Source organism: Herpailurus yagouaroundi, unplaced genomic scaffold (genome assembly GCF_014898765.1).
Source record: "Herpailurus yagouaroundi ecotype Mexico unplaced genomic scaffold, PumYag 189, whole genome shotgun sequence".
NCBI lineage: Eukaryota > Metazoa > Chordata > Mammalia > Carnivora > Felidae > Herpailurus > Herpailurus yagouaroundi.
In genome coordinates, this window is record NW_024412420.1 from 1,748,825 (window position 1) to 1,761,482 (window position 12,658).

Sequence of the window (12,658 nt, forward strand, 5' to 3'; positions counted from 1 at the left end):
ATTCTTCTTCCCAAATCTGCCTATTTACTTTTCACAGCACTCAAACAGCTGTTCCATGCATTCTGTCTAGGTTTTTAAGACAGTATGTCTCATGCGTGCTCCATCTTATCTAGAGTTGAAACCTCCAGACTACTTTTTAAAAGTTAATTTTAGGGGCGCCTGGGTGGCGCAGTCAGTTAAGCGTCCGACTTCAGCCAGGTCACGATCTTGCGGTCCGTGAGTTCGAGCCCCGCGTCAGGCTCTGGGCTGATGGCTCGGAGCCTGGAGACTGTTTCCGATTCTGTGTCTCCCTCTCTCTCTGCCCCTCCCCCGTTCATGCTCTGTCTCTCTCTGTCCCAAAAATAAATAAAAAGTTGGAAAAAAAATTTTTAAAAATAAAAAAATAAAAATAAAAGTTAATTTTAACTTTGCACAGGCACCTGGGTGGCTCAGTTGGCTAAGCATCAACTTTTGGTTTCAGCTCAAGTCATGATTTCACTGATCGTGAGATCAAGCCCTATGTCAGGCTCTGTGCTGTCAGTACGAGTTTGGGGTTCTCTCTCTCCCTCTCTCTCTCTGCCCCTCCCCCACTTCTCTCTCTCTGATTCTTTTAGTAAATAAACTCTAAAAAATTAATAAAAGTTAATTTTAGTTTTGTAAATTTTAACTTTTAACCAAATACACAAGTATAGTTTAAAAGTCTAATAATAGTATAATAGTTAGAATAAAAAAAAAAAAACCCCAAACAATTCTTTTTTAATCTACTCACATCCTGTCTCCAGTTCCCAATCCTCAGGAAAAAAAAAATCCTTTAAATATGTTAGTTCTTCCACTCATTTACCTCCATGTTTCTAAATAACATTTAGAACTACTACTACTTCTTGGTTTTTAACTTTACACATTATGTAATGACTTTTCTTATACAAGATGTTCATTTTCTTATATCACTGATACTTCATCATCTCTTCATTTTCCTGATAGTTATACCACAATTCTTGTGTCATCAATATTCAGTAGATTACCATTTACAGGTGAGTTATATTGTACACTACGATTATATTTTCTTTCTTGTACAAGATTTTTTGGTCTGCCCTAGAGTTAATAACTGTCTCTCTCTCTCTCTCTTTTTTTTTTTTTTGCTTAATTTTCTATGTATTCTATCATTAATTCCCAAACTTTGCCAAACTGTAAAAATTCTTCTCAATATAATTAAAATCTCCACCCTTAGAAACAAATCTAGACTGGCTACTATGGGACTGGTGCACAGCTGTCACCCCAGAGCATCCTTTCCTAATTTGAGAATTTCCTTTTCTTCTATTCTAGGTGGGAACTCCAAATTCCTAAAACCTTGATATTCCTCTGTCTGAATTTTCTCTTATTTGATGAAGCATATCTTCCTGTAGCTTCCTGAGAAAGTGTGCATTTGAAGCTAATGTTTTAAATCTTTCCATGTTGAAGGCTTTATTCTATCTTAGAGCTTATTGATTGTTTGGGTTGTATAGAACTTCAATTGCAAGTCAAAATTTCCTTCAAAAATTTGAAGATAATTTAAAACTGTCTTCTAGCTTCTAATGTTGCTTTTTAAGAAGTCTCTTTCCATTGTGATTCCACGTCTTTTATAGGAGACCTCTTTGTTCCCTCAGGAAAGTTTTAGGACGTTTTCTTTATCTCAGGTACTTTGAAACTGCATGAGGTGCTCTGGAGCTTTTCTCTTACTGGTACTTGAGTGGGCCTTTTTAACCAAGAAATTATGTCCTTCAATTCTGAGTGTTTTTCTCGGATTATTTCTTTGATAGGTTTATTTCCTCTATATTTTCTCTTGTCTCTTCATATAGGTTTCCTTTTTATCAAAAGTTGTCTCTTGAATACTGATGTTCAAATTGTTTAGTTTTTCTTTTCCATTTTCTACCTTTTCGTCATTTTGACCCAGGAAATTTTATCTTTTAAGCCCAATTCTGCATTTAAAATTTGCTCCTATCATGTTAATGCCTAGAAACTTTTCTTACAATAAATCTGTTCTTGTTTCATGGAGGAAATATCTTACCTTTCTATGTATATTATTGTTACATTTGTTTTGTATTTTCTTCTAGGCAGAGGTTGGCCCACAAAGAAAATCTGGTCCATACCTTGTTTTTGTACAGCTTGCAAAGTTGGAATGGTATTCACATTTTTTAAGGATTAAAGAAAAAATAAAAAAGAATATGCATGCAGACTGTACATGGCCCCCAAAACCTAAAATATACATTGTCTGCTCCTTAACAGAAAAAATTTGCCAACCTATGTTCTATTGTGCTGTTTATGTTTTCTACAAGTTCTTCCACCTTGTTTTTCTTTTGTTGGTATAGTTCTGCTGGTGTTTTTTTCTGTATTTTTCATGATGCAGACTTTCTTTGAGTATCAAATGCTGACTGGTAGCTCTGCCTACATGGGTGTGGCTTATAAACTGGGAAGCTTTGCCAGAGTAAGGTACTCTGGTAGGAACAGGACCTCTTTGATACTATTTTACTCACAAGGTAGTTAGTATCCCTAGAACTGTACTTTCCCGCCCTGGAGATGTAAGATTGATGATAAGCCTATTCAGAGCTGAGAAGAAAAGGGGGGTGGAGTTCTCACATTCAATAAACAGACTTTCTTAACCCCCATCTTTTATGCATCCTTAGCTACAGCTGGAGTTGAAGAATATATAAACTCTCTAGTATAATCTCTCCAGAGAGTAAATCTCAGTGGAGGAGGGAGCTGTCTACTTATAGGAACTGGCAACCAATTCTTTTGTGATTAACCCTACTTCAAATGATACTTCAGTGTCCCCACATCCTGAGTTTTTCCATGCCTGAATCTGAAGGATCTTGTTGGCTTTGCAACAGCCTTCTTTTGCCTGCTAAGTCACTCAATCATTCATTTGTTCTCCAATGTTCAAAATTTGTTGACATCTCATCTGTTATTGTCCCCTCTTCCACTCTTTTTTTAACTCTGTGGTTGGACATTTTTATTCCTTTACTATCATGGAATTTTGAGAGCGGTGAAGGTTAATATAAATATTTGATTTTTCCAGAAAATCTAAAAAAATCTAAATTCTATATAACATTCTTTTTTGATATTAAAGTAATCCATAGGTTCTCAGGCATCACACCACAAAATTAGGCAGGAGAGGAAGATGGATACTGCCAATATTATAGAACAGTGATGAAAATCAATGGAAAGTCAGAGTGCCACTCTATTTTTGATTCCACTTTGGTTTATTTTAAAGTGTCCTATGGTAGAAAGGCATTTAAGTTAAAAAAAAAAAAACGGTTCAGAGAAAAAGAATTTCACATTTTCTTTTTTCCATTGTTTTCATACTGCCTTGTTCAAATGAATTATGCCCACTTCAGACAAAGATTATACTTTCAGTAAAGCAGACCTTTTAGGAAACTCATTGTGCAGTTGTAACCTGGTCACAAAACCATCTGGTGCATTCCCGAAGGCTGTTATTACATTTCATGGACTTATATTACTTCAAATACTCTAACAGTCCCATGTGGGCTTAAAAAGAGGATTTAAAAAAAAAACTTAATTTGTTTCTGCTTACTTTAGACCTTCTAGACTTATCCCTTGTAAGAGGAATCCTGATTATAAGTACCTTTTATGTCAATCAATACACATTATGAGTTTTATCAAGTGATACAGAACACTCACTTGATTTTTTTTTATTTTTATTTTTTTTTAATTTTTTTTTCAACATTTATTTTTGGGACAGAGAGAGACAGAACATGAACGGGGGAGGGGCAGAGAGAGAGGGAGACACAGAATCGGAAACAGGCTCCAGGCTCTGAGCTGTCAGCCCAGAGCCCGACGCGGGGCTCGAACTCACGGACCGCGAGATCGTGACCTGGCCGAAGTCGGACGCTTAACCAACTGCGCCACCCAGGCGCCCCTCACTTGATTTTTAAATAGATATGTTTCTTTGTAGTAAGTTGCTACTTGTTGATACTGTTTCTCTCAAAATCAATACAATGACAGTTGGACTATCAATTTTTTAATTAATAAAATACTAAAACTATAGCATTTATGTAAATATTACAAATGTATTTTTAATGAAAATTCTAGGAAAAGTATGTTTTGAACCTTTAGAAGCTTTCTGGACAACATGGTATAGTGGCAAAAGTATCAAACCCACCATTTTCCACGAATTCAACAAGTATTTATTGAGCATCCATACCCTAAGCTGAGACACAGTTGGTTGCTAATGATGTACAAATGTATAACACATGTTTAATGAAGTAGGCAGATATATAAATAGGCTATTACAACACAGTAAGATATATGCTATAATAGTAATAATGTATAAACTACTATGGGTTTCCTAAGGAGTAAATCCTCAGAAAAGTAAAAAGAAATTTTCATCAAGAACATAACCTTCAACTGGTTTTGATTGGTAAATATGCCAAATGAATTGTATAACTTGTATGCCAAGGCAGAGAGTAATGATGGGATATGGTATGTTTATTAGTAAAAGATTTTATGTTTAACAGTGAAAACTTCAGCGCATAAAGGTAAGGTCCTAGGATGAAAAAGCGGTCTTGAGATTTTAAAAGTAGGTGGGGGCCAAGATGTGAAGGCTCATTTAGTAGTATGTGAGGTTAGATAAGTTATTTCATCTCTTACAACCTGTATAATATATGTAGAAAAGGTTTATAAATGACAAAGTAAATATATTTTTGCTTCAAATGATTTCTTAAAATTCAAGACACTTCCTACATTAAAGAGGAAAAATACTCAACTGAGGTAAGAATATTTATTTTCCTAAAATTAAGTATAGTGACTAAAATTCAGGAATATTAAATAATATTCAAGCTCCCATAGAAACTATTTGCTGAATATTAAAATACAAATAAAAGATGACAAAACATGTTGATCACCAGGGAGAGACCAAGTAAGCAGATGAAATGCTTCAAGAACAATTTATAATGCAACTTGATGCCAAGTACCAATGGGATTTCTAGGCAGAGAAGGGCAGCAGCTTAACCATATCAGATTAATCACAGAACTGAATCATTCAGTTTGAAGGGAAACACCTGCAGAATATCGGAAGAGGGGCACCTGGGTGGCTCAGTCAGTTAAGTGTCCAATTTCGGCTCAGGTCCTAATCTCACAGTTTGTGAATTCAAGCCCTGCATGGGGCTCTGTGCTGACAGCTCAGAGCCTGGGGCCTGCTTTGGATTTGTGTCTCCCTCTCTCTCTTCTCCTCCCCCACTCACACTTGGTGTCTCAAAAATGAATGTTTAAAAAAAAAAAAAATTAGGAGTGCCTGGATGGCTCAGTCGGTTAAGTGTCTGACTTCAGCTCAGGTCATGATCTCACGGTTTGTGAGTTCAAGCCCCACGTCAGGCTCTGTGCTGACAGCTCAGAGCCTGGGGCCTGCTTCAGATTCTGTCTCCATCTCTCTCAGTCCCTTCCCCACTCACCCCTGTCTGTGTCTCCCTCTCTCTGAAAAAATAAACATTAAACAAAATTTTTTTTAATTAAAAAAAATAATGGGGTCTTCCCTTTTGAGGCCATCGCTGGAGCTACAGTGGTCAACATGAAGTTCAATCTGTTTGTGACCTCTGACCGGAGCAAGAACCATAAAAGGCATTTCAATGCACCTTCCCACATTCACAGGAAGAGTATGTCTTCCCTTCTTTCCAAGGAGCTGCAACAGAAGTACAACGTTCAATCCGTGCCCATCCCAAAGGACGACGAAGTACAAGTTGTGGAGGACACTACAAAGGTCAGCAAATTGGCAAAGTAGTCCAGGTTTACAGGAAGAAATGTGTTATCTACATTGAACAAATACAGCGAGGAAGGCAAATGGCACAACTGTCTACGTGGGCATCCACCCCAGCAAGGTGGTTATCACTGGACTAAAACTGGACAAAGACCACAAAAAGATCCTTGAACGCAAATCCAAATCTCGCCTAGTAGGAAAGGAAAAGGGCAAATATAAGGAAGAAACAATTGAGAAGATGCAGGAATAAAGTAATCTTACATACAATATTAAATAAAAAATGTTAAAATGGGAAAAAAATAATGGGGAAGAAAGTGGGTGATGTGTTCTTGGGACTTAAATCCAGTTATTGTAGTCTTATGTCATTAGCTATCTGTAAATTTGAACCCAAATGCAATCTAATCTGCTTATGTGAAAATGGACTAACTAATGAACAAGATACTTGAGAAAAATTTAAATTCTGGATTTGGCTAGGTCAGATAATGGTTAGCAGTGGGTCTTCTGCCTGAACTGAATAGATGCCAAATGGTCATGTTTTCATGATTTTATTCTTTTTTTAAATATTTATTTTTATTTATTTTTGAGAGACAGCAAGCCGGGGAGAGGCAGAGAGAGAGCAAGAAAGAGAATCCCAAGCAGGGTCTGCACTGTCGGCACAGAGCCTGATGTGAGGCTTGAACTCACAAACCACGAGATCATGACCTGAACCAAAACCAAGTGGGACACTTAACCAAATGAGCCACCCAGGAGCCCCTTATGATTTTATTTTTAACCTGTGTTCTTCTATTTTAATTATCTGAGTGTCTTATAGCCTCACAGGAAAATTACATGGCTTTAACTAATTATAATTTCATAAACAGAGAATATGAAATATTAAATTATATTATTAAAAATACAAGAATTACAGTGTTTATAAATTAAACGTTGATGTCCTACAATATGAAAATTATGCTATAAAATGGTGATTTAATAACTAGTTGTACAAAACACAAATCTTAATGGACCAGAATCCTTAGAAAAGAAGTATTACAATTAAATGTTATTATTAGTTGATGTTAATTCTTTAGTACTATGAGTATAGTTTGTTTTATCTCTTCTTGAATAGTTTGCTTTACACCCATAAAATCATCAACTGGGTTCTGATGTTCACAAGGTAAAACTTTTATTGTTTGAGATAGTGAACTTCTTTTTTTTTTTAATTTTTTTTTTCAACGTTTTTTATTTTTATTTTTGGGACAGAGAGAGACAGAGCATGAACGGGGGAGGGGCAGAGAGAGGGAGACACAGAATCGGAAACAGGCTCCAGGCTCGGAGCCATCAGCCCAGAGCCTGACGCGGGGCTCGAACTCACAGACCGCAAGATCGTGACCTGGCTGAAGTTGGACGCTTAACCGACTGCGCCACCCAGGCGCCCCAGAGATAGTGAACTTCTATAAACATTTATGGAGTACCTCTTCTGTGTGACATTCATTGATCAATTACAAATCTTTACATATTTTTTAAATCCTTTAATTTTTAAGTTTGTTTATTTACTTTTGAGAGAGACAGAGAGAGCAAGTGGGGGAGGGGCAGAGAGAGGAGGACAGATGATCAGAAGCATGCTCTGTGCTGATGGCAGAGAGCCTGATGTAGGGCTTAAACTCACCAACTGTGAGATCACGACCTGAGCCAGAGCTGAATGCTCAACCGAGCTCAAATGAGCCACCCAAGTGTCCCAACCACAAATCTTTAAACTTTAGCAGAGTTTGTAGTTTCATTTGTTCCATCGATTCTTTTTAGCTTTCACTTGTGACATCTATCATTAAAAATATACCAGTTCCAGGGGTACTTGGGTGGCTCAGTCATTTAGGAATTGGAGTCCTGATTTCAGCTCAGGTGATGATCTCACAGTTTGTGAGTTTGAGCCACACATTGAGCTCTGTGCAGATGGCACAGAGCCTGCTTGGGATTCTCTCTCTCCCTCTGCCCTTTCCCGACTCACATGCATTCTCTCTCATAAACAAACAAACAAACCAGTTCCTAAGGTTCTAGTGAAATACAATTCTATCAAATTTATTATAAGGATTAAAGTAGCAAGACTATCTCTTCTACAGCCCTGACCAAAGGTTAATATTACAGTTACATTACATGAAATTTCACTTACCTGCCTAGGGCCTGGTTTAAGGCCCTATATGCTTGAATTTCATACCATTGACGACCAGGTAAAAGACCTCTCAGTTTGGAGTGCTGATCATTGTATTGTCGCTTTAGTACAACCTAATAATTTAAAAATATTAAAAATATAGTATATAATTACGGCTCAGTTAAAAAACCATATTAACTTCCAACATTCTGAATCATTTTATTAGGGTAGAGAGATTTTGTTTTTCAGTATTTCAGTAATACATTTTTTTTCAGTTCATTTAAAACATGTTTATTCATCCTTACATTCCCTGAACTCCTACATGCAAATAATAAATTAGCTGCTGTGTGATGAAATCAGTTTTATTGAGAAATAATTTACAGAGAATAAAATTCACAAACTTTCAATGTACATGTAGATAAGTTTTGACAAATACATAGTCACGTAACCACCACTACAATCATAATTTAGAATATTCTTACACCCTCCTAAATGTCCTTTCTATTCCTTTTCAGTCTCTCTCCTTCACTGCTGACTCTGTCCAACAATGATCTGCTTCCTGTTTTGCCTTTCCTAGAATTCCATGTAAATGTTATTATATGGTATGTAATCACTTGTTGTTTTCATTTAGCATAGTGATTTTGGAATTCATTCATGTTGAAATATACATCAGTGGTTCATTCTTTTATGTTTATCCAGCCTGATAATATCTGCTTTTTTGATTGGGGTGTTTACACCCTTCACATTTAATGTAAATATTGTTATGATTTGGTTTAAATCTACAGCAGCAGAACACACATTCTTCTCAAGTGTGCATGGAATATTCTCCAGGATACATTATATCATATAAATCGTATAATGTATCTTTTACAACATCAATGGTATGAAATTAGAAATCTATTAACACAAGGAAAACTGGAATGTTCACAAACATGTGGAAATTAAATAACACACAACTGAACAATGGGTCAAAGAAGAAATCAAAAGAGAACTTAAAAAATATCTTGATACAAATGAAAATGGCAACACAATAAACCAAAACTATCAGATGCAGCAAAAGCAGTTCTAAGAGAAAAGTTTATAGCAATAAATATCTACAGTAAAAAAAAAAAAAAAAAAAGATCTCAGATAAACCACCTAACTTTCCACCTTAAGTAATTAGAAAAGGAAGAACAGCTTAATGTCAAAGTTAGCTTAAGGAAGGAAACTAAGATGAGAGCAGAAATGAACTTTGAAGCTAGAAAACAATAGATAAAAATCACTGAAATGAAGAACTGGTTTTTTGAAAAGACAAAACTGATAAACTTTTTGCTAACTAAGCAAAAGAAAGGGTCAAATAAAATTATAAATGAAAGAGTACATTTCTGGGATAACCCGGAAGGAATGGATAGATTCCTACAAATATACAACATACCAAGACTAAATAATGAAGAGAAAAAATCTGAACAGATCTATAATAAGCAAGAAAATTGAAGCAGTAATCAAAAGTCTCTGAACAACAACAACAACAACAAATCCTAGGACTAGATGGCTTCAATGGTAAATTCTATCAAGCATTTAAGGAAGAATTATCACTTTTCCTTCTCAAATGCTTCCAAAATATTGAAGAGATGGAAAAACTTCCAAACTCATGTTAAGAAGCCAGTACTAATCACATACCAAAGCCAGATCAGGACACTACAAGAAGAGAAAATTACAGGGCTATATCCCTATAGGATAAACACTGTTGCAAAAATCTTTATCAAAATACCAACAAACTAAATTCAACATCACATTAAAAGGATTAGAGGGGCGCCTGGGTGGCGCAGTCGGTTAAGCGTCCGACTTCAGCCAGGTCACGATCTCGTGGTCCGTGGGTTCAAGCCCCGCGTCGGGCTCTGGGCTGATGGCTCAGAGCCTGGAGCCTGTTTCCGATTCTGTGTCTCCCTCTCTCTCTGCCCCTCCCCCGTTCATGCTCTGTCTCTCTCTGTCCCAAAAATAAATAAAAAACGTTGAAAAAAAATTTTAAAGGATTAGATACATGATCAAGAGGGATTTATTCCTGGAATGAAAGATTACTTTAACTATACATAAATCAATAAATGTAATAAACCACATTAACAAAAGGGAGAACAAAAATCATATAATCATCTCAAAAGAGGCAGAAAAAGCATTTGCAAAAATTCAACATCCTTTCATGATTAAAACTCAATAAATCAGATATAAAAGGAATGTACCTCAACATAATAAAGGCCATATATAACAAGCCTACAGCTAATATCATACTCTGTGGTGAAAAGCTGAAAACTTTTCTTCTAGTATCAGGAATAAGACAAATGTGCCCACTCTCACCACTTCTAGTCAACAAAATACTGAAAGTCTTTGCCAGGACAATTAGGCAAGAAATATAAGGAATCCAATCCAGAAAGGACAAAGTAAAACTTTGTTTGCATATGACATGATCTCATATGTAAAAAGCCCTAAGGACTCTACCAAAAAACTGTTAGCACTAATAAATGAATTTAGTAAAGTTGGAGGATACAAAACATCATACAAAAATCAGCTGTATTTCCATACACTAACAACAAACTATCCGAACAAAAAGAAAAGAAAAGAAAAAGAAAAACAGTCCCATTTACAATAGCATCAAAAAGAATAAAATACTTTGGGATAAATTAAACCAAGGAGGTGAGGAGCACCTGGGTGGCTCAGTTGGTTAAGCGTCGGACTCTTGATTTCAGCTCAGGTCCGGATTCCAGAGTCATGAGATTGAGCCCTGTTTCGGGTTCCACACTGAGTGTGGAGCCTGCTTAAGATTACCTCTCTCTCTCCCCTGCTCACTCTCTCTCTAAAATAAAAATAAATCAAGGAGGTGAAAGATCTTTACACTGAAAACTTTAAGACATTGATGAAAGAAACTGAAGAAACACAAAGAAATGGAAAGATACTATGTTTATGCATTGGAGTAATTAGTATTGTTAAGATGTCCTTATTGCCCAAAGTGATCTACAGATTCAGTGCAATCCCCCTCAAAACCCAAATAGCATCTTTTACAGAACTAGATGAATGGTAACTGGCTAGTAACCCACATGAAAAGATACTTAAGTTTATTAGTAAACCAAGAAATGCAAATTTAACAATCCCACTGTTTTTATCTGCAGAATACTGACAAATATTTACCACAAATGTTTCTATTTTCCTACAAGTACAGATAGATAATATGTGCAAGGATATTCATAGCATCTTTCTACTAAAGACAAATAAGAAACAACCTAAATGTCTAATTATCAAGTGGATAATTAAATGTTATATTACATTTATTCTGAGATAAATACTAATTAAAAGAAATAGATTTATATATTTTGACATGGAAATTTAGCCAAAATATATTTTGTAAATAAAAAATCAAGTAAAATACACACACACACACTCACACACAGTCAGGTATAATGTTTTTAAAAAGGACCATGATTTAGAAAGATGCCAATTCTAAACCAACTCCCAAAAAGACTTAAACCAAAACCCTGACAAAAATCACAGGGGAGACAGAGTTTAAAGATTATGTACTTTGAGGGATGCCTGGGTGGCTCAGTGGTTAAGCATGTGACTTTGGCTCAGGTCATGATCTCACAGTTCATGAAGTTTGAGCCCCACACAGGGGTCTGTGCTGGGAGCCTGAAGCCTGCTTCAGATTCTGTGTCCCCCTCTCTCTCTTTGCCCCTCCCCCACTCATGCTCTGTCTCTGTCTCTCTAAAAAATAAACATTAAAAAAATTTAAAGATTATGTACCTTGAGCTTTTCCAGAGTTCCCCTAAAAACCTGTCAAATCATGCCCATGTAAGTTCAAGATCATCAGCTACTAACCGAACTACCTACAAAAAACAAAAATCAATATTCTTCAGAGAATAACAGAAAACAGAATCTCTATAATGTACCATCTACAATGTCCAGTGTACAATAAAAATTACTAATAAAAATGTGAGCCATAATCAAAGAAAAAAAGAGTGAACAAAAACCAATCTAGCAAGGGCCCAGCTACTGGAATTAGCAAAGACCTTGTTGTAGCCGTTATAAATATATTTAAACAACTTAAAAATATATAGCTTAATAAATGAACTTTGGAGAAATGGAAACTATAAAAAAGACCCAAATGGAAATTCTATACCTGAAAAATATAGTAACTAAAATAAAAATCCATTGGATGGGTTTAATAGATCAGAGAAGACAGAAAAGAACTGGTAAATCTTAAGACAGATCCACAGAAGCAATGAAAAGCATCAACTAGAGCCCCACACACCAAAGACATAGGTATGAAAGAATCAAAGCATATGAAAGCAGTCAGTGATGATCTGAACAAATTTAAAATTCAGAGTTGAAACAGTACTAATACATTTGAGACAATACTTAATACTTCAAAGGCTCCGCTATTAAAGGATATCAAGAATCTCATACTTTTCCAAGTGGCTGAGACTATATTCATTTTCTATCTAGGTACTAATACACAGTACTAACACACAGAGACTGTTAAATTAAACTTCTTCTTTGCTGGAAAAGAGATCACAGTAAATCCTGCTGTCTAGTCAATTGAGCTTGATATTAAAATCATACTCCTTTTCTGGGAATGCAAGCTGGTGTAGCTACTCTGGAAAACAGTATGGAGGTTCCTCAAAAAACTAAAAACAGAACTAACCTACGACCCAGCAATTGCACTACTGGTCATTTATCCATGGGATACAGGTGTGCTGTTTTGAAGGGACACATGCACCTCCATGCTTATAGCAGCACTATCAACAATAGCCAAAGTATGGAAAAGAGCCCAAATGTCCACCGAT

General features: G+C 35.9%; 1 protein-coding gene and 1 pseudogene across 1 annotated transcript in view; one reads left to right on the forward strand and one right to left on the reverse strand.

Moving 5' to 3' along the window:
* Positions 1–12,658, reverse strand: part of BRIP1 (BRCA1 interacting DNA helicase 1) — a 210,707-nt gene that overhangs the window by 27,735 nt on the left and 170,314 nt on the right. Inside the window, 1 exon segment of the mRNA XM_040496925.1 lies at positions 7,869–7,981. Within this exon segment, the coding sequence (XP_040352859.1) occupies positions 7,869–7,981 (113 nt within the window).
* LOC121044686 (60S ribosomal protein L26-like) lies at positions 5,499–6,016 on the forward strand (annotated as a pseudogene).